The 23,538-nt window shown below is 46.3% G+C and overlaps 1 protein-coding gene across 7 annotated transcripts in view; it reads right to left on the minus strand.

Annotated features, from left to right (window-relative positions):
• ncoa2 (nuclear receptor coactivator 2) overlaps positions 1–23,538 on the minus strand; it is a 96,928-nt gene that overhangs the window by 25,707 nt on the left and 47,683 nt on the right. For all 7 annotated transcript variants that reach the window (XM_084048930.1, XM_084048929.1, XM_084048927.1 and 4 more), the window contains exons 5-11: positions 18,852–18,955; positions 15,714–15,891; positions 13,458–13,646; positions 10,933–11,034; positions 9,198–9,338; positions 8,583–8,730; positions 6,698–8,072 (exon numbers count right to left, since the gene is read on the minus strand). In XM_084048930.1, coding sequence (XP_083905056.1) covers positions 6,698–8,072; positions 8,583–8,730; positions 9,198–9,338; positions 10,933–11,034; positions 13,458–13,646; positions 15,714–15,891; positions 18,852–18,955 — 2,237 coding nt within the window. The remainder of the gene's footprint in view (positions 1–6,697; positions 8,073–8,582; positions 8,731–9,197; positions 9,339–10,932; positions 11,035–13,457; positions 13,647–15,713; positions 15,892–18,851; positions 18,956–23,538) is intronic.

Here is a 23,538-nt window from a genome sequence, read left to right on the forward strand (position 1 = left end):
ACACACACACACACACACACACACACACACACACACACACACACACACACACACACACACACACACACACACACACACACACACACACACACACACACACACACACACACACACACACTAGTAATAGTATGATATTATATTTTTGGGTGTGGGTGGGGTTCCCAAGCATCATCGTTGCATCATTATAAAGCACGTTGGATAGAAATGGGTAAAGAAAAACGTTATGATCTGCCATCCAAGGCCTGCAGGAACATTAAAAACGTCTAGACGTTACTTTTAACTAAAGTCACTGATGGAAGATTAATCGTCTGTGCTTATTTGGCCAATAAAGAAAAGAGAAACATTTCTTCTCTAACCTCTCTCTCTAGTCTCTATCCTTTTCCCCCTCATGTTTATTCATTAATGTTATGTCAGTAACTAAATGTGCAGCAGCTGTCTTGGCCAGGTCTCCCCCTGTGTGAATTGGATTCTCGACCTCAATGGGATTTGTTCAGATAAACAAAGGTTAAGTAAAAAGCTAAAAGGAAAAAGATGCTCACTACAATAAAAAGGAGTATAGTCTACATTATGCTGAAACATCAACATTGATTTTAGTATGCGCAGTGCTTCAGGGCGAGGGGGGCCCAGGGGACTAAGGTAAATAAGTTGTACCGCCTGTGAGCCGCCACCAGAGAGCAGCACACAAAGTATTCCCTGCCACAGGGCCTGAATGTACAGAGAGAAACAGACTGGTTGTCCCTACATGGGGTCTATATGCTGGCTGATAACGTGACCTTAAAGTGACATGGACCGGTCCAGATACCCACCACACTTCCTATAATCCTATTAAGAAAAATAAATATGTATATCAAACGTGTGTAAGTGTACATAAATCATACTGTAGAAGTCAACATATTGCTCAGTATAGTGCATGGTGGGGTCAGCCATATTGGCAATGGCACAAAAGACCAAACACCATGACTAAGGCCAATTATTGACAGGAATTAAATAGTATGCACCAAGTAAACCACGGCGCGCGCTGCAAGTGTGTCTCCGTCGATACTCGACCTTCTGTGTTCGTCCACACCTGTCCATGCATACAGCATGGACAGCCACACACACAAACACACACACACACACACACACACACACTGCTGCTCATTTTTTCTTACATGTCAAGATACAGGATATGGAGGGAGGGAGAACGAGAGAGACAGAGTGAGAGAGAGAGAAGAGAGAGTCCTAATGAGGTCAGGAATGATGTAATTCTCCTGTATGCTCTCAGATTGCTCTCTTCTTCCTCCTCTCCATTTCCCTCCCCTCCCACATTCTATTCTCCCCTCTCCTTTGGTCGTCTCTCTACACCCTTAATGGCTCCTATTTCTATCAATCTCTATTATCCTCTTCTGTCCCTTCTGTGCATCTCTCCTCCTCTTGTGTGTGCATCTCCAAGCTCAGTGTTTGGAGCTATAATGGAACGGTACATTATTATTATTATTACACACAGCCAGAGGACGGGGTGGTGTAGTCACCGCTGACGCTAAAGAATAATAAAAAAACATTCTGCTTCACGTTAATGTATTAATCCATTAAGACCGGGAACGCATCCGTGTCATTTGAACCCATTAAGACCTGAGGCTGATTCTACAAAATGTCTTCTACAGAGGAAGCGACTTCTACAACAGTTTTCTGAAACACTTATGTTGCTATACTATCAGTGGTTCTCAAACCTTTTCATGTCAAGGACCACCCAAAATTACATGTATTTGGCCGCGGACCCCCATCTCAAAATGTTTAGTTGCAGGGACCCCCCAGAAGCAAAGATTTGACTTTCAAAGATTTGCACAAATTGCACGATTTAAAAAAAATAGCAGATCTAACGCTATGAGCTTGTATATGTGCTATTTTTTAATAGCCAAAGTGTAAAATAATGCTTTTTAGCTAAAATCTAAAAATGACACAGATGCGTTCCAGGTCGTAATGGGTTAAGATTTATTTGGCTATTCAAAAAATAGCAGATATACAAGATCATAGCGCAGCAACAGAGTGCCGTGCTACGAGCTTGTAGATCTGCTATTTTCTTTGAAAAATCTTGATTTTTTTTTACAAATCTTTGAATATATAGTATATACATTTTTAAAGCGAGCATTTGTAACTCAAATCTTAGCTTTTCTGGGGGCCTTAAAGGGTTAATGCTACCTACACATACCAAATTATCATGTTCTAATGTCAGAGCAGGGCGGGGGGGGGGGGGGGGGGGTCATGAGTCATGACATTTTAGAAGAAAGGGAACTGAGAGGAAGATGTGGAGAAGCAGAAGTGACAGTCCTGCAGAAGAGTGGGGGGGGGGGGGGGGGCTTAAAATAGGCATGTTGAGGAAATTGGTGTATCCTTAAAAACACATGAAAAAGCCTCCTGTTGAAGTCACAAGTGGGGCTGCTGCTGCGACAACAACCACCAAGACTGTGTTACTGCTGTAGGTGGTATACCACATTTGGTTCTCAAACTTTCTCGTGCCAAGGACCCCCAAATTGATATATTTGGCTGCGGAACCCCATCTGAAAATGTTTGGTGCCAGGGACACCCAGAAGATAAGATTTATGTAAAAAAAAATCACACCCAGTGTGAAGTGGGCGGTGTGGTCACAGTGGTCATCACAGTGATGGAAGTGTTTTTTTTAAGTCCATACTGCTATTCATAGGGCTGCACATGTGTCATGTGTTTCGCTAGCCAATCACAGTCCTGAATTTGCAAAGTCAGCCAATTACATTACAGCTAGTGGTGATGACACTAGCTGTAATGTGATTGGCTGACTTTGCAAAAGTATAGATTTGCATTTACTGTGGAAGGGTTAGGGTTGTAGACCGCGTTGTAGACTATTGGCCAATCACGGTGCAGGATTGGTCAGTGTCCAAACCTCACTTATAGGGGGCGTTTACACCGCCCCAAAAAATATTGCTGGTAGATCTGCTATTTTTGAATAGCCAACGTATAAAGGAATGAAGTGGCTGAAATTATTGTGACGCTATGTTAACACATTTTTGCTGGGACCCCCTGGAACCCTCCCAAGGACCACACTTTGAGGACCAAATGGTATATGAAATCCGACCACAGGGTGGGGGGTTAGTCTCAGACAGAGAAAACCCTTCACACTCTAATTTTATGAGTTAGCGTCAGCTTACCGCACTTGTTATCTTGTTATGCTTTGAGCACTTAATCAGTGTTATTTTGTTCTCTATCGTTCCGTCTATCACAATATGGTGCCGAGGCTTGTGGTTTTGGAAGGCTGTCACCTGTTATCATGGAGGAGTTTTTTTTTAAATTGTTGCCGTTTATAAAACTGCTCTGGGGTCTCGTCTGTGACTGTAACAACTCAGCATGCACAACTGCTTCTCTATCAATTTGTTTGTTAATGTAAATAAAAAAAAAGAAGTGATGATATGTAGACTTTATTGTATTGTCCTGAGAAAACAACAGTACTTTGGAGAATGAGCGATTCTCATCCATCATTTGGTGTTTGGGGAGAATAGCAGGCTTTCAGCCCAAGGAGGGGGTAAAGTTTGACAGTGTTCAATGACTTGAGAGATGCTTGTATAGTCAACATCGGTTTCCTCACAGCTTTATTATTCAGTCCTATTAACCCAATAAGACCTGGAACTGTGTCATTTTTAGATTTGAGCTAAAAAGCATTATTTTACACTTTGGGCTATTCAAAAATAGCAGATATACAAGCTCGTAGCGCGGCACCGAGTGCTGCGCTACGAGCTTGTAGATCTGCTATTTTTGAAAAATCGTGAAAATGTGTGCAAATCTTTGAATATATATATTTTTAAAGCAAACATTTTTAACTCAAATCTTTGCTTCTGGGGGTCCCTGGAACAAAATATTTTGATGGGGGTCTGCGGCCAAATACATATCATTTTGGGGGTCCTTGACATGAAAAAGATTGACCACCACTGATATAGAAATATAAGTTTTTGAGAATACTGTTGAGATTTAGGAGACATGAAGAATCGGCTTCAGGTCTCAATGGGTTAACCAACCAAACATCATGTTTGACGTAAACCTAGTAGAGATATGAAGAGCAAGTTTTTTCCGACTGAAAATGTCAGCAGACCTAAAAATGTCAGTGTCTTTTTCTCGTTTTGAGCAAAGCCGATGTGGAAACATTCCTTTTTTTTCTTCCTCTGGCTTATGCAGACATGTTTTAATGGTATAGTCTGCACCAGTCCACACACACATACACTGTTGATCTAGAGATAATAACCCTGAGGCTGCAGAGATGCCTGCAGGTGATGCTGATGGGAGACCAGTGTGTACCGTTACTGTACCATACCTTCACTACGTTCAGCCATCAGCCCAGCCTCTAGTGCCGAGCATGGCTCTGATTTCTCATTTAGCCCTGCTCTGGCCATCAATAATTCAGCCCTCAAACAATGATGGAGAGAAGAGAGGGAGAGAAGAGAGGGAGAGAGAAATAGAGGGTTTGATACATGGATAGATAGCTGGAAGGGAGGGGGGGGGTCAGCATAGGGGAAGGATTTTTGCATAGTACAGTCACTTTTCACACATGGCCGAGCAGTGATTCTCTCATAAAGAACAGAAACTCACTTGCACAAATATTAACCGCTCTAATGAAGTCGTGGCTTGCTTAATGCCTAACAAAAGCCCTTTTTTCTGGGCTGACAAAGAAACCGATGCTATTGTGGCCACCGTTAAATTTGCATTAGTCCCCGCCATCACTGCTTGACGCTTACGAGCGCTTTAATCACTGGACAACTGTGAAATGAAACATCCCACTCCTCTGCTTCTTCGTATTCTTTTCAGTTTGGAAGTCGGGGTGTAAAATCAATGAATCATGTGGTGCAATTTAGTGTGGTGTTGCGTAGCACACACTAGTATTGTCATACGGTATGACTGACAATCCGTCCAGCCTCAGTGATATTGGATTCAAGTCAAATCGTTTGTCAGTTGCACAATAGCAGCCACTGTACATCGATGTGCTCGATCCCTCAATCTGATCACACTTTCCGAGGTTGTGTGCGGTTCAATCTCAAATCTGACCCGTGACAGTAAAGACAAAACACCCCCGACTTGGTGATAAAGTTACTCTGCAAACACACAGACTGTGTTTTCCATTATGCCAGCGATCGCAGTTGTTCTCCAAGACCCTCCGAGGGCTCGACGACGACCTGCAATGTTTGTTGTTCCTGTGAGTCCGTCGACTCCACCTACTCCATCTGTTTAACCTTATTCTGCCTCGGAGGCGCCATCTCACCATACCTCAATATGAGCGAGATGTTCCATTGTTTTTTGTACAGTTTTTCTCGTATCCACCCTCCCTTCCCTTTCTATATTCCCAAGCACCTCCTCCCGCCTTCTCTCCTCCATCGCCATGGTAGCTGGGGTGGACGGGGGGAGGGGGGGAGGGGGGTGTTATGCACGAGGCACGAGCATATGGCTCATCATTTTCACTGTGCCTGCCGAGGCTGGACTCTCTCCTGCTGGGAAGTTTCTACACCTCTCTCATCATCATCACCACCTCTCCCTCTCTCTTTTTCTCTGTCCTGCCTCATCTCTTGTTCATTTCAGCAGCAAAACTCATTATCCGCCCTATCTCCTTCTCTCTGGCGTATATGCCCAAGTGGCCTGGCATATACATGCAGCTTACAAGCCCCCCCCTCAGTCGTCTGTTTCCAGGGAAATGTGCCACAGAAAGGGGATAGAGAGAGAGGCAGAGAGAGAGAGAGAGAATATGAGAGAGAGATGTTCCTACAGGCTCACTGACACAACAACAATAACACTGCTTTCTCTCCCTCGCTGCAGGAGGAGTCCAGGGCTGGACACACTACAAAACATGACCTCGTCGCTTCCTCCGTTACATGGAAATATCAGGTTTCAGCAGGCAGCGCCCTCCTCTTCTCAGTCTCTCTGCTCACGCTCTTCCCTTCTCCTTTCCCTGCCTCTCTCTCTCACTCTTCTCCCTTCCTACTCTCACACTCCGTCCAAGTGCCAGGTTTGACCAGAGCTCTTTGCCAAACCCGATGACGGTGGCCAAATGTAACCAGGATCAAATGTGCTTGAGAGCCACAGGGGCTTTCTTCCAAATGTCACAGTTGTTTGAAGCCCGGGCTGATGGCTTCCCTCAGCCTGAGCCCGAGCCTGCACACACAGAGCAGTGAATACAACCAGATGCAGTGCGCGGATGTGCACGAAGGAAACCGTGCATGGTGTTTGCAGTGAGTGTGTGTGGAGAGGGAGAGAGACAGAGCATATGAGAGAGCAAAAGGGAGACAGACAGAGAGAGAGAGATTATGTCTAATATCATCGACAAAGCCTGTACCCTTCCTACCATGTGTGCATCCCGTGCGAATGCACAACTTGGTGGAGCATGCTAGACATCTGCCGTCTAACCCAGATTAACACTCAGACACAGCGGGGGAAGCAACTGGAGCAGCACAGGGTCACAAAGTTTTGGGCCTTTCTGGCTGTAATGGGCCAGTGAGAAAGGAGGTTACAGTAAATTAAATAGAGCCTTGTGTCTCTTAATTTCGACGAGGACCCGCGCACAGAGTCCACGGAAGCCCGTGATTCAAGCATGACGACAAACTCTTAACAGCCTTCCCTGGACGTCCTTTGAGGGACTGATTTAGTAGGGTAACTGAGGTAAGTAGCACACAGGAGGGGTGGGATGGGGGGATGAACCAGTCAAACGTACCTGTTCAGCTCGGTCGTATCCCGCGTCCTGCTTCTCCGTCTTGATCAGAGGATGTTTCCCTCCCTCCACTTTCACCTCTCCGGGCTCCAGCTTGGGCACTTTGTCCTTCAGCCCTGAGTCGTCCTTATCCAGCAGATAGCGCAGGAGCGCGTTGTCCTTCTTCTTGGGGCTCAGGGGCTCCTGTTTGGGGGTGAGCTCCCCCCCTGCGGCAGCACCAGGGCCTCCGCCCCCTTGGGCCTGGTCTGCCATCTCTTTGCCTGTGGCCTCGGCGGTCAGTTTAGCCAGGTCCACGGGAGAGGTGCTGTTCTGGAGCAGCTGGTGGAGGATTTTGTGTTTCTCTTTGAGGGACGTGGCGTGGGCGCTCCCTGGCGGGTGGCCTCCTCCCCGGGAACCCGCTGCGGCCTGGTCCTTGCCATCGCCCCCCGCGTTGGGCGACAGGGGCGACTCCAGGGGCTCCGACTTGGTGGTGAGAAGCTGCAAGAGTTTGGTGTGGCCCTTGTTGTCGTGGAGACGGCCGTGTGCATCGTGGCCCTCGGGGGCCGGCTCCCTCTCCTCTTTGGGTTCTGCCAGGTTGCCGTCCGTCTGGCCCTGGGCGTGACCCTGAGCTAGCTCGGTGTGAGGTCCAAACGACTCCCCTCCTCCGCTGCCGGGAGCGCCGTTGCCTCCACTGAACTTCGACATCAGGTGAGGGTTGCCCCCCGGCCCCAGTGTGACTCCACCTGGGGAGCCTATCTTCCTGTCGGGGGACCCCAGTGCGTGTGGGTGGGGATGTCCGTGCCCGTGTCCAACCCCGTGACACTCACTGAGGGCCTGCAGAGCGGACAGAGAGCTGCTGGTGTAGCTGTTAGCTTGACTGCTAGCTGCACCGCTGTTGCCCACACTTGCGGGCCCGGGCCCGCTACCGCACATCCCCACCGGCGAGGGCGAGTGCAGGCCCCCCGCAACACGAGGACTGCTCGCCCCTCCAGGGCTGCCACGGTGCCTGGGCGACAGCATAGAGTTCTGTTGGGGTGGATGAGGTCCTCCGGCTGGGCTGGGGCTGCCTCGAGAGGGGCTGTTCATCCTCCAGTTGGGGCCCTGCTGCGGAGGCTGCATGCCGGCAGCGTGGCTGTGTGGTGGGGGGCAGCCGAAGCGGTACCCGGGCATGTGGCCACCCATGGCCATTGGTTCCCTGGGGCCGGCGGGGCCCGGAGGGGAGAAGGGCGTGGTGTTACTGCTGACTGTCGTGTCTTGGCCCTGGGGCCCTGAACCGGGCAGACTGCCCGGGATTGGAGGAGTCATGGAGGGGGTGGAGGAGGTCACAGGTTTGGGGCCCATCCCTGTGGCCTGGCTGCCAGGGCCCATGTCCTGGCCCATACCACACACGGTCTGCTCCCTGGAGGTTAAACACACAACACAGTTGGTTAGCTTACAGTTCTTTCATGTCCTCAGGCGATCTCATCACATACCAGTACTTCATAACCACAGAGAATGAAGGGTGTTTAACTTCCACACAGAGACGTCATTGTAAGTCCCTCGGCCGTGTGAGACCGCAAATAATCGCTGATCCACTGCAATGAGTCCATGTGAACACTGTGATTCCTCTACAAACAAATGTCAGCTCATCTGCTGACTCACATGGGCAGACGCACCATCCGCGGACACAGAGCATGCAGGTCTGCACTGTGGCTGCAGCTTAGTCTGCCTTGATCCCTCTCTTAATGCTTTTTCACGATACTCAGACCACTGGTGAGCTTGCATTCATTACTTATCTCATGCACCCGGGATATATGAAGCCATGAGCGCCGACAGGTCAAAACAAGCAAGTGCCTGCGTCTCTCTCTCTCTCTCTCACACACACACACACACACACACACACACTGTTAAAGGTAGGTAACAGGCATACCTCTGTAGAATGTGCAGTGACATGTAGAGCTGGGGTTCGTTGGTTGCAGGGGAGCGTACCAGCTTACTCTTGGTATGGGCTGACACGATGGTTCCGTCAGAGAGGGAAAACCGGTAGATGGGACTGAATGCTTGGCCATGACGCAGCACTGCGAATGCACAGACACACACACACACGCACAGGAATTCGATAGTTTAATAAGCCATTCAACATTTACCCACTTCATTTTGATAGAATGTCACATAACATAATTTTTACAAAGACAGTTAGTTTGTGTAAAGTCCACATGATAAGCTCAGCAGCCATATAGATATATAGATACTACTTTAGCAATTAGTCCTTTTAACCACTTAAGCCCCATCTACAAGCTCACAACGCATTGCACGCGAGCGTGTATAATCTAGATCTGTTATTCTCACAAATAATGACATGCTCAAAATAGGGACACCAGGTTGAAAGTGATTGAGAAAACATACAGATATATACAGAATGTTGCATTTGAATGCCATTTTGCATATTATGTATCATCTTGAATACCGGTAGATAGTTTCTATCCAACAGACAGGGACGGGTTTTAACTGGGATGTTCCTACAGTAGCTGATGGCAGGGCTCACCTTCCTGCTGGTGTCTCTTGGCAAAGGACATCTCTCCATCGTTCTGTAGGTGAAACCTCTGGATGCAGCGCCGAACCAGGTCCTCCCAGCCAGGCTTCATTGACGCTCGCAACAGGCTGGTGTCCAGGGACGTGATCTTACCTGTGTACACACACACACACACACACACACACACACACACACACACACACACACACACACACACACACACACACACACACACACACACACACACACACACACACACACACACACACACAGTTAGGAACCGATAGCTGTTTTCATGGGGTAGTAGAGTGCACCAACACAACCACTCTCTTGTTTCTGAAATCATGGACAAGGTCCTGGATTAGTATCTGAAGTAGAACAAAGACCCATTTCTTCCCCAATTGAATTCCTACTGTGTGACAGCTTCGGCGTATTGACCACCCTCAACACAGCAGCCATTTTGCTCTTATGTCACCGTTGCTCAGCGGTGGCAGGGTGTTAATGGAGTATGTGAGTCAGGATGTTTGACTGTGTACTACAAGTAGGCACACGCGTATACGTGTGTGTGTGTGTGTGTGTGTGTGTGCGCGCGCGCACACACACACACACACACACACACGAAGCAGCATGAAGCGGTGTAGAGGGAGTCCCTTGTCAGGCTGCAGTACAAATGGAGGTAGTGATGCGTTTAATGGGCTGACAGACAGACAGACTGCTGGGGAGAGTGACAGCTGCTGAGACTGACTAAAGACCTGTCACCTCAACACACAGCAAGGACACCACTGGACTCTACATGGGACACACACACATGTACGTCCTACCACAGATGTCTGGGAGGGAAGCTAAATTACTGTCGGCCAGTGTGTGTGTGTGTGTGTGTGTGTGTGTGTGTGTGTGTGTGTGTCTGTGTGTGAGTGAGAGAGTGTGCATGCGTGCATGTGTGCGGCTGCATGTGAGTATGCCACACACAGACAAAACTATCACATCAAAGGGCAGGTGAGAGACAGCCAACTGTCTGCGTCTACATGCCAGTGCTCAGACAGGTACTTTACCTCCCAGAGAGCTGGGACGGGAGAGGCGGGAAGTCAATGCATTAACCAAGGATATAATCATGTTTTAACTGTTTGAATCTCGCCAGGGATGAATTATGATGTGGAGGTAGGGGGATGGGGTGTTTCTGCTTTTCCTTAAGCCGTTTGGTATGCTAACCCTTTTAGCATTGTTTGGATTCAGTCGCATGTATTGCATTCACACAGTGGCCATTTTGCTCTTATGTCATACTCAGAGGGTACCCTCAGGGTGGGGTTTCCCATCCCCCCCATGTATGACGTAAGAGCAAAATGGCCACCGTATGAACATAGTAAATAACAGTAGCATAGCATAGAATACAACTTTACAGTTTGAACTTTGCCAGAAAAGCTGTCGTTTGTTTCATCTAAAGGCAAGGTAAGTGAAAATACGAGTGCTTGAGATCAGCGGCATATCATTTTGATTATGGCATTAGGGAGTAAAAAAAGAATAGTGCTGATCTACATGACACGCATGTTAGCAAATGTTGTCATTTGACAATATTTTCCACTTGCGTTGCGTTCAGAATACAGTGTTTCCCATATGATGTAGTTGTACCAGCAGTGGTGAATTTTTTTTTTTCTCAAAATAAGAAGTCCTGTGTCTTTGATATTGACAGGTGTCGTCGAGTCAGTGGCCCCGCTGAATTGGCTTCAGGTCTTAATGGGTTAACCCGTACCTTGTAGGTCTTGGCGTGTGGTGAAGCTCTCGTGTGTGGGCAACATGGGCCTCTCCTTCATGGGCACCCTGCGAGCCACGCAGATCAGACATGACTGGAAGTCTGTACGAGAGAGAGAGAGAGAGAAGAGAGGAATATAGACAAAGATGGTATGGAGGTAAAAGGAGGTGATAACAGCGAAGGGAGGATGGGAAACCGATGGAGGGAGAGGGAACAGGGGAGGAGGAACCAAAGAGGACATGGGAGAGAGGAGGGAAGCAGAGGAGGAGGATGGGGATGTAATGAGAGAGAGAGAGAGAGAAAATGAAATGCATGTTATTCCCAGGCAGCGTTATTAATACAGTTATTAATGAGCAGAGGGAACACAGCCCATAGCTCCCTTCATGAGGGGAGGAGTTGCTATTGCTGCTGGTGGGGGACATGATGGAGTGTGACCTTTGTGAGCTAGGTGTGTGTGTGCACGTGCACGTGCGGGGGTGTGCATGTGAGTGGGTTCCCCCCACGAGCCTTCTCAACACTGGTGACATCTCCCCTGGCCCAACATTAAAGGCTGCTATCCCTCACTTCTGACAGTCGCCAAACACGCGCGCACACACACACACACACACACACACACACACACACGAGACCGTGGCCAAGTCCAGGACTGGGGGTGACCCCGAAAATCTGCCATCCCAACCTTCCAGTGCCAGTAATTCCCGCAGACACACAAATACACATTCCTCTTGACTTGTAAACAGGCCCTCTTGGGTGGTCTGGGCTTTAGATCTGCAAGTCTCTCTCAACTCTCTCCTTTTTCTTGCTCTCCTTCCTTCCTTCCTTCCTTCAATCCTTCCCCTCGAACTCTCTGGCTGGATACATTCGTGCAAATGTAACAATTGATCCTACTTTCATTCTCCCTCTGACTCAAACACACACACACACACACACACACACACACACACACACACACACCCCTGGCTTGGGTCCTAGGTGGTTCTTTTGCCAAGGTATGGCAGGCAGTATTGGCAGAACAGCTGGCTCACAAAGAAAAGGCCCAAAGAGGGATAAAGACACAGAGAGACTGGAGCTTTGGAATGAAACTGAAGCCTTTTCACTACGTCTGTGTTACATTTAGGCAGAGCTGCAGTCAAAGAACTGGATTTAATTAGCCAAGAAGATATTGATGCATCTTATAGGTGTGTATTGGTAAAGCGTATGCGCCGGTGTTGCGTAACGTTGCTGTCGGGCAGAAACCTTGTATCTCCACATTTCAACTGTTGTTTTTTCGTAAATGAATGCCTTACTTTAGTGTCACACAAAAGTAGCAAAAGACACAACACAATAAAGCCCTTAGGCTAATTTCCATTGTGGTCCTCTAAAAAACACAGGACAGTCACAACAACATAAACAAAGAAAAGAGCTTGTGACTAAATTATAACTACATTGGATCCATTGCAACACGGGTTCTTTTTTCCATTTCCAAGTAACCGTGTTGGACACAGTGTATAAGGTTTCCACCCGACAGCTACGATATGCCATTTGATGTCGTCGTCTTTCAAAACAACGCTGATGAAAACAAAATTGACTTTTTTATTGCGGTGACGTTCATACTCAAACTGCGGCATGTGCAGTTCCAGTGTAAAGCCGGGAAAAAGCCAGCTGACCTCTCTGTGACTGTGAACAGACGGAAAAGAACAAACAGAGCGAACCAACCGGTTCTGAGGAACGGCTTACAGATGTTTGCACGGGTCACTACTGCAGCACCGTCTCTCTCTTTCTCCCAACGCGTTGAAAATGTGAGAATGTTGGGAGAAAAAAAAAGGAAAAAATAATTCATGTTTTCCACATGCTGCTGCTGCACTGAAACGATATTCATACGAATCCAGAGTGAAATTGTCTGGGCTTTAAGAGTCCGAGGAACCCGTTTGTGAGGAAATGTGGATGAATTATGAATGCACTCTGTAATGAATGCTGTCCAGAGTGGAGGCGGCAGCTCCGACGATGCAGAGGATAGAAAACGGACGGGCAATGACAAGCTCTTCACATAGGAATCATGATACAGTACACGTAGGAATGATCTTGTCCAACTTATTTACTTTTACCTTGACAACTTAACTACCCTCCTTTAGAGCCAGGCCGATGTACATATCGGTTTTGCCAAAATATCGGCCATATTTTTACTTCGGTAATTATGCAGCCGATGTATCCTGACGTTTAAACACTTCTATCCTCGGCATCCTCATGTCATCATAGGTGAAAACGTTCAAACATTTTAAAAAATAGCCGATCTACAATCTCACCGCACGTGAAAATGTCTTAATGGGGCTTAAGTGGTTAAATAAAAAGTTATTTATTGGTCAATATCGGTCAACATCAATAATGGATGGTCTGGGACCAGAAATCTGTTATCGGTCGGGCTCTACCCTCCTCTCTGGACATCGTGTCCCTCACAACGGAGTCCAGAGAGAGGGGGGGGGGGGGGTCACTACTGCACTGTGCTCAATCAAACCCCATTGGCCCTCTTTCTCTTCTCCTCTACGTACCGTCTCCTTCCTCCTTAATGGATTTGGGCTCCGACACGGCGAAGCACTGCATAGTCTCGTATTTCTGCTGCTGGGGCTCGTGCTCGCGGGACTCATCCTGGTTGTCGCCGTGGGGGTTCACCAGCATGCGGCAGTTGAACGTGTGGCTGTTCCTCCTCGGACCCTCGCTGGACCACGGGACGCCGTTGACTAGGAGAAGACAGGGGAGGATGGAGAGGTTGATTTGACAAAGAGGCTTCCGTGTATTTTTAGATTTCTTTGGCTATTAAAAAATTGCACATATGCAAGCTCATTTTTTAAATCGTGATTTGTTTTTGCAAATCTTTCAATATACATTCTTAACTCAAATCTTTGCTTCTGGGGGCGCCTGGAACAAAATATTTCGAAACATATAATTTTGGGTGGTACTTGACATGAAAAAAGTTTGAGAACCACTGATATTATAGCAAGAATCTTTTTTTTTTTTTCAAAAAATCTGTTAGGATTTAGAACACATTTATAGAATCCCCAGAAGCAAAGATTTGAGTTAAAAATGTTAGCTTTAAAAAAGATATACATTTAAAGATTTGAATACATTTTCACAATAAAAATAAATAAATAGTAGATCTACAAGCTCTTTTTGAATAGCCCAAAGTATAAAATAAAGGTTTTAGCAAAAAATCTAAAATGACACATTATGCGTTCCCGGAGTGAATGGGTTAACATCCACTAAAAACACCTGCAATAAGTGTGACGATCCTCCTTAACCCAAGAAACAGGCACTTCAAAGATATACGTTAGTGCACACAGAATTAGAGAAAGAGAAAGAGAGAGAGAGTAAGAAGGCAGCAGAGAGTAGTTGCGGGGTAGAGATCAGTCATGATAAGCAGTTGGAAGTGTGAGCCCTGAGCCATCGCTCCACAGCCATGCATCACAGCCAGGGCTCCATATGCACGTCCTCTAAAACGCCCTTGCCAATCTTTCCCCTTCTCTCCTGACGCACGCATGCACGCGCACGCACACACACACACACACACACACAACTTTGGCGCTAGCAAACTCCCTTTGCACTCCATCTGGTTGGTGATCTCATTGGGCGCATTGATAATCTCTCAGTATCTGGGACACGCAGCCCTGCTGATCATTTCCAGGGTGCTCGGCTCTGCTCTGCCACCCAGATGGACAGGCACTCACAGACCTCCTTCTGAGCACTGGGGTGGAGGGACGGATGGGAGGGAGGGTGGAAGAGGAGATCAGAGTGGAAGGGAGTTGGGGAGAGAGATAGAGGAAAAGGGAGACCGGAGCTCACTGCTGATGGAGGGCACTGACATACATTATCACCACCTCTCTTTGGGAGAGGACCAGAGAGCGGAGTGGTAATAGGTGAGAGAGAGTGAGAGAGAAAGAGAGAAAGAGAGAGAGAGAGAAATACCAAGACAGAATAGTCTCGTTTTCACGTGACAACAGGAAAAAAACGGATAGAGAAAATAGACTTAAGGGAACGTAAAAAGTAGGAACTTGACGAGTGAGTGAGTGCGTGCGTGCGTGCGTGCGTGCGTGCGTGCGTGCGTGCGTGCGTGCGTGCGTGCGTGCGCGTGTGTGTGTGTGTGTGTGTGTGTGTGTGTGTGTGTGTGAGCGAGTGACAAATACAGAGAAAGCGAGATAGAGTTAGTTAGGGAGAAAGAGAGAAACAATGAAAAGAGAGGAAAGGAAGGGCATGCGATGAAGAGAGTGCACAGGAGTGATGCAGCTGACAGGGGAGAGAGACGACAAAAAAGGAAGTTAATTAGTCGAAATGGAAGGGAGGGAGGGGGAGAGAGAGAGGGAAAAAGGCAGAAGACCAAGGCTGAGCATCAGCAACAGAGAGAATGAAGGGCATATACAATAGTCTCTCTGCATGCTGCCAACCCTTGTGGATCCATTTGGGTAAATGTTTACACCCTCAGAGTTAAATGAACACTGAGGATTCTACGGTGCATACAATTGCTTATAGTATGCTTTTGAATTAGCCAGCTGTTCCATTTCAGTCTGCAGCCGTATAACTGGAAAACCTCTCCAACACATGAGTAACGAACGGAGGAGGAGTAAAATAGAGGGTGATGAGAGAGAGAAAGAACCGTGTAGACTGAGACTAGAAAAGGAGGGGTAGGGAAAGAGAGAGAGAAAAAGAGAGAAGGGGGGGAGAGAGAGAGAGCGAGAGAGAGAGAGAGACAGAAAGAGAAAGACACAAAACCAACAACAACAGAGATCCCGTCAGAGAAGGAGAGTGAGGCTAACCGAGGGATTTGGGCAGCAGGTTCTTGATGAACTCGGCGTGGTCCCCCACATGCAGGACGCTGTACACGCTGGTGTTCATCAGCTCCTCCTGGTTGTAGCGCAGATACTGCGTCACGTTCTCCGACACGAACACGATGTTGCCCTCCATATTCACAACAAAGAAGAAGCCGTCCAGGGCCTGGAGGAGAGGAGGAATCAGAATCACAGGTTTACAGGTGTAAAGAAGAGGGCGAAATTATTAGTTTTTGTTGTTTTCAGAAAGAGAAAAGAAAAGAGGGGGGGGGCGGGGAGGCAGGGAGAGCAAGGAGAAAAATCGGTAACACTTTACTTAAAAGGTCAGGTCTATAATGCATTATAATCACATTTATAAATGTTTATAATCATGTATGACAACTTATAACGTTTATAACGTATTATAAGTGCTGGTGCTAATGCATTATAAGCTCAGTAGAACAGCACATTATAACCTTAACTTAGCTAAAGTAGTTATAAAGTGTCTTTGTTATAAGTTGTTATGCATAATTATAAACGAGTGTTATGAAGCATTATAAATGCATTACGATGCATTGTAATGCACTATAAAAGGTGATTACAATACATTATCGACCCAACCTTTAAAGGACGACTTCACCCATTTTCAACCTATCTTTATATAATTGGTCCTCACTAATGCTCATGATAAAATGGTATAAAAAAATCTACTCGGTCTGTGTCTCAGAGGAGGGCTGTGGACAGTTCAGAAACTCACCTACCAGTGCCATCATCTACGAGGAATCCTAGCTAATAGAAACTCCATGCTTTATATTCCTGGCAAGTTAGCATGCTATAATGGAAGCCATTGTTCTCGCGTTAATAAGAATCTAAACCAAAAATGTGAAATCTTGTTTGAAAAAAAAAAATCTGCCTAAAGATGATGTCACTGGTAGGCAAGTTTCTGAAGTACAAATACAATACATACAATACAAAAAAATACAAATGTTTTACAATATTTTTTTTATATTAATGTTTAATGGCCGTTATAGACACTACTTATAACATAAGGTCTTGAAAGCAACCACGGTGTGCATGGCACATCCATCACTTTGTGCACATTCAATGCTGCCAGCAGCATGGATGATGGGGGAGCAGGATGATGAGGGAGGGGAAGTGCTTAATTGAAAGAATACAGCCCCAGGTCAGCCATTAGGTACAAGACGGTGTCAATTAGGCCTTCGAAACGCCCAGGACCCTTGGGGGAAGGGGGGGGGGGGGTGTGACTGTAAAGCTCCAAGGGCTGGTGTCATGACAGGAGACGCCTGCCAACATAGCTGCTCTGCTCATCTGCTTAAGAGAGCAATCAACCAAAATGAGTCTAATGAGTTATACAGGAGATGAATCAAATGAAACTCCATAGTCCATACAGGTCGAGATGGTACACAAACTTTCCGTTAAAGTGCACATTTTTCAGAATCAACTGAAAACCCACTCTGGATAACTTCAATCTTTCGCCGTATGTTAGGGGTGCCATTTTAAAGAGAGCTGTGTGGTTGTGCAAGTGCCTTCTCTGCGAGTGCACAGAGGCTGCACACTGGGCAAGTAGGGCAAACAGACAGAGCAAACACTCTCCTCTGCCAGATGTTGCCTTCTTCCACACGTTCTTTCACAACAGCGTTAGCAAACACTTTGATTTACAATGCCCTGATTAAATATACACTGCAGAGACGCCCAACACAGCGATACATGTACACAATCGATTTCTCAGTCCTTCAACATCACCCCCCTCCCCTCTCTCTAATGTTCCATGTTATCTCTCTGCTCCCAAACCACTTGGCAACTTGCTCACTCCTCTGCAACATGACATTATGTTGCATAACTGCCCACGTTAACTGCAGTATTAAATGAAGAAGTGGGCAGAGCGTGTGGCAGGCCACAGGTCACAATGCCCCTGGGCGATACTGTTCTAAGTCTGGTCACCCCCGGAGATGCAAACCAGCAATTCTACTAGGTGTTAGGGCTAATCTCACCAATCTCCCTTACAGTAAGGACTGAAGGAGAAATATGTGCTCACAAAGTGCTATTACATATATATGCCAAAGCCATAGAATGATTTAATGTTATGACTTCTGAGGTATACTGTAGTAGCAAGCAGTGGATCTCTCCTTGTAAGAGGAGAGGGAACTGCGGCTGACCATGGCGGAATTTCGACATGACACTAAAAGCAACACTTCTGATTAAAATTCATAAAAAGCAGAAGTGTCCAGGGGCTGTAAGTCATGCCACACAACATGCTGAGTAGTAGCGGCATGCATGGCATGCAAACTGTATGCCTGGGGAGGTGTGTGTGGCACAACAAGGCTGGCTCCCAGAGGGTTAAACCAAAAGCACACCGTTTTCGCAGGGACTTCTGTCTGCCCATGCAGGCATAAGGGTGGGCAGGCACGGGCCTCGGCGGAAGGTCGCACAGCCGCGTTTTCCGACCGGCGGCCATTGCCCACAGACCATGATGTAATGAGCTCCTGCTGGAGACGAGAGCCGTGGCTGAGGCTGATAGCGGGTGTGAATGGCTGGTTCTTGTGTTTTGGGGGCTGCTGAACAGATGGGAAAGCATGCGGCCTGCACTGGGCTATATTTAGACATGAGTTAGCATGTCGATTCAGTGACGCTGGACCAGGAGAGCTATAAATAATCCATGACGAGACAGATCGAGCTGTGAACAGAGGGAAGAAGGGAACACCGCGCAAGAGCACGAGAGAGAGAAAGAGGAAGCAAACAAGAAAAAGAGTGGGAGGCGGGTGGGAGGAAGAGCGGAGAGACTCAATGGACTTATTCATCCGCGGCTGTTGCTTTCTTTCCCATTAAACGTCAGCACTTCAGTGGCCCTCCGTGGGACAACGAGGCCATTGCTCTGCTCTGTGATTTACGGCCATTCTGAGGCACATACAAGACGCTGGCAGCATTATTCCTGCACAGCTACACACTCAAGACCCTGCTGCTGGCCCACTTGGATGGCTCTCTGTGGACAGCATTCTTCATTATGTCCCTATCATGACTTGAAATGGGGAGATATATCTCATTTTAGGAAGGTTCCTAATGTTTTGCCATGTCTGATATGCCTCAACTGGCATCCCTCTCCATGGGGGGGGGACAAACGCTACCCACCTCTAGCATCATTGGTCCCAAGGCATCTTTGTCGATCACACTTTGGCCCGTCGATGAGACGTCAGCCTTCTGCACCTCTTCCTCATTGGCAGCTGCTGCCTTCTCTGTGGATGAGAGAGGCAATAACAAAATAAGAAAACAAACAAAAATAAAAGGAGCATGGATCATTTAATTGGATCAAAACATTGCTGGTTCCTTGCTTTTTCTGTCCATAGAGTTTCGTTCTATGACAAATTATGGCTGTAAATCACAACCCTTCATTTTAAACTTTACTTTAGTTATAGTGTTGATTTGTGGAGATTATCTTGTTAGTTAGTTTTAACATAACTGTGAGTACAAATGGAAACAAATGGAAGTGATGCAGTCAAGACGACAAGGAAAAATACATGGGGCTGTAGTGAATATCATCTATCCATCCATCCATCTATAAATTCACAAAACCTGTGTGTGTGTGTCTGTGTTGGAGTTGGGCGTTATGTCAAAATATTCCTATCGGTGGCCAGCCCAATATACAGGTACATTCACACGAGAACAGCGCCCCGGTCCTCAACACGTTCGGTGCCACTGTGGGGTTACTATAGTAACGTGACAAGCAGGCCTGGAATTTCGTCATTTTAGGGGCAAGGCCACTTGGCCTTTGGTGTTGTCATTTTTTGGAGGGCACAAAGGCCAAATGCCATGGCATAGTATAACTATATATGAAATATAACCCATTTATTTCACAAAATAATGTGTTGGCAAATGACCAATATTTAGTTATTCAGCCCTGGACTTCACTGACTGAAGTAGGGGTTACATTAATCACTTTAGATTCACAGATTGACAGGGGTCTTCAATCAGGCCAGGGACCCCCAAACTGATGGGGTGATGGAGCAGGGACCCCCTACCTCGTAGGGTAGGGGGTAGGCTACTATATATATTGTATATTTATGTATAAAATTGTGTTTTATATAAATAAACATGAAAAAATGGTTGCCTGCTCCTACGCACAGGTTGACCCAGTAGGTGTACAAAAGGACCTTTCTCAGGGGCGTCAATTGGGTATGGCAAGGCATGGCAGGTGCCATACCTTGGCTCCAAAAAAAAAAAAGATCATGAATAGTAGCCTAATGCAGGTGTAAGACCATTGTGTTTGTATTGTGTTATAGGTATTTCAGGGGTTTTGGGGGGGTTGACCCCCTAAAAAAAGGATAGGTGTCCCTTATTTTAATCTCTTGGAGTTGGCAACCCTAACCTTGCCATACCTTAGCTTTTGCTGAACTGACACCACTGATCTTTCTCTACAAAATATGTATAAACATACCATGTTATTGTGCATTCAATACTAAGCTATTAAAATATGTCATGTTATGTTTAAAGACATTTACATTTTTGGGAAAAAAAAAAGTTTTTAAAAACATTTATTTTTTAATCAAACAACAATTTCGCGGACCCCCCTGCAGTACCTTCGCGGACCCCCTAGGGGTCACGGACCCCCTGTTGAAGACCTCTGGATTAGAGATTTTATGTATTTTCCCCACAGGTTATTTTCATTCAAATGAAATGTGATAGAACTTGCACTAATAATGACTTTAGTCGATTTTTCACTCTTTAAAATATAGTATTTCTTAATTATTAATAATTACAGCTTGTAGATTGGCTATTTTCACGATTTTAAATTGTTTTTAAATAATAATAAAAAGGGAACACACAAGATTTCCACCTGACAGTCATAATATATAGCCAATATATGGTTCTGTATCAGTATATGAGTTCGTTTTTGCAGATTTCATTCTAATTGGCTACTATGCCTGCATATGAATTTCATGGGCCTGGGATAGGTCACCCTGGCTTGGCGGAGATATGCCCTGTTGCGCACACTCTACACAGCAGCAGCAGCCAGCAGGTGAAAGCAATTCACTTAACGAGGGCTGTGTTGCGCACCAAAACACGGACTAAAACTGTCACATTCTAGAGGCTGAAATAAACTTCCCATTTAGATTCTTGACAAACGAATGTGGCTGTGGATGGATGTGGTTTGCAAAATGATTATTTATTTCTTGTCCATCAGAGCGGTGAGGTCACTCTTTTATATGATATCGATAGCCTAAACTTTTCATTTGTTTGCAGTTATTCTGTTGCTTGCTTTATATTAAGACTCAATTTTGGGATTTCGCTGTATTTTCTATCAGATGTATTCATCTATATTTTGCTGTTGAAAAAAACATCGGGGCACATCGGTCTGTAGGAATCCTCTCTCTCAGGCTAGAAATCAAACCTACCATTGATTAGTTCAACAGGCTGCGTTAGATTTATCTTCTCTTTGGCCCGGTAATGCTTTTGTGTGGTATTACACTGTGTTGCGGGATCCCGACGGTTGATATGAGGCTCAAAATCAAACCTACCTACCACTGTGCATGTTGTAGCTGCGCAGGTCAAACAAAGGGACTGGTGTCTAAAAAAAACGTATTGACAGGAAAATCGCGCAGAGGAAAAACTGTGAAATCAGTTGCTGGGCGCAGCTGGGGCACCACGGCCACTGTGGCCGTGAAGGCATGTCATTAATCGAGGGGCACACGGCCAATGAGAGGGGCAACGACGGCCATGGCCGTCGTGGCCGCCGTGAAATTCCTGCCCTGGTGACAAGTGAGGAACACAAGCAAGAGATGAGATGACATGACTGACCTTCTGCTGGCAAGCACCTATCTCACCATCTAGCTGACCAACATTTGTTTATACAACGAAGAATTGAAAATCATATCACTTCCATAGGGTGTTCTTTTCAGGTGTAAGCTCACAGCAATGAGGAGACGAAGTGAAGTTCAAGCAGTGTAGGCTCTCCACTGTTTGAACTTCTGAACTTCTACACTGTATAGACTAGAGTACTAGCCTGGTAAACCCTCCCTCCGGAAATCTCATTTCCATTTGATTTCAGGAAGGAGTCTGGCCTGAACCGCCTTTCTCCAATAATCGCTCTGTTCGCCGAACCGACTAGCCTATCAGCGTCGTCGCTCATTGTTCTGTGATTGACAGCTTACGTTGGCCAATCAGGTGGCGAGTTCGAGTGAGCCCGAATGAAGCCGAGTGCAGCCTGAGAGCCGCCGAAAAAAAACGAACGGCAGCCATTGTTGTTGTCCGAGTGCCGTCACTTCTTAGTTTCGTTCTTAAAACGGTCTCAAACTTCTTTTTTGAGGCACGGAATTTACTATTAACATATCGTTTGGATAGAATTTAGTTGTTTAACTTCATATATGTGGTCAATTAATCATGACAGAGCCTATTTAAAAATATAAATTTAGAGAATCGGCAGGGGCGGGGAGTGACACGCATGTATACCAATAAGGCAACCTATTTTCGGCATGGCCGTCCCAAAAGTCCCGTTGCGTCACATAGTCTGGAGCTCGTCAAAATGAACTGCTGATTGGCTGAAGGGGAAAAACGATCATTGGTTGAAGGGGTTGTCAGTCAACGGTATTACTCCCGCCCAACTCCAGCCCACAGCGAATATTGCAGAAAGGCGGTTCAGGCCAGACTCCTTCCTGAAATCAAATGGAAATGAGATTTCCGGAGGGAGGGTTTACCAGGCTAATAGAGTACTAGTCTACCCCAGTTTGCAACATTGAAAGCAACAATGTGGCAAAACACACACATCCAAGTTTCCTTTTCACGTAGTTGTCGTCTTTTTAATAAGACGGACAAGATAATAAATCCTGCGGGCTAATCACCCAGTCCCCTCTCTCTCTTGTAAAGTAAAGGGACGTGCATGGCATGTGGGGCAGCAAACTTACATTTTAGATTGCACCCTTTGATTGACTGGTGATATAAACATAACTGACACAAGGAATTCATATCCAGCCTTTGCAGATTACAGAGAAATTTGAATGACAGCAATCAGTTAAGAATTAAGTGCAGGATCTCATGAGACCGGGGGAAATGTGCCCTTGGGTCGTCAAGCTTGCATTGCACAGCGATGCTTTGCATTCTATATAGAAACCAGCTACTGTAGATAATTAGGTTTCACTTTCATTTTTTACAGCTTGTCTTTTAAAAAATAAACAAGGCTTTGCTCTCAGCGTGGTACAGTAGCTAATAAAGAGACAACTAGGAAAGCAAAAGCTATTCCCTCTCTCCTCCGCTCCATTCAGTACCGGGAACTGTGTTTTGTTAACCCCCCAAAATCGGCCAAAAAAACATAGACCAGGGGTCTTCAACGTTTTCAGGCCAAGGACCCCTTGGCTGAGAGAGAGATAAAGCAGGGACCCCCAATATATATTGTATAGAATATATTTTTTTCATAGATTTCATAGACCTGTTTGACAGCACTGTCATCAGTGTTTTCAGACTTTTAACCACATAAACCGTCCATACTAAGTAAAATTGACCCACTCTGTACTTGGTCTGCTCTTTTTTCCCCCCTACACCAAACCTCAAACGCTATTTTTGGCTACAGTTCTCCTCAGAATAGGGATGCTTGGTTGAAGTGGTTAATGTAAAAATCACACAGATTTGGCGGCCCCCCTGTAGTAACTCTGAGGACCCCCTAGGGGTCCCGGACCCCCTGTTGAAGACCCCTGACATAGACTATGGACTCATCCAATCACTGATGTATGAATCCAATTGCCCAAGCCTAGTGTGTGCGAGTACGCATGATCTTTCCGGGCATAACTGGGGCCTCCTACAGAGCCAAGCCATAAAAATAATAATAAAA

The sequence above is a fragment of the Gymnoscopelus microlampas genome, assembly GCF_963454915.1.
Source record: "Gymnoscopelus microlampas genome assembly, chromosome: 22".
NCBI lineage: Eukaryota > Metazoa > Chordata > Actinopteri > Myctophiformes > Myctophidae > Gymnoscopelus > Gymnoscopelus microlampas.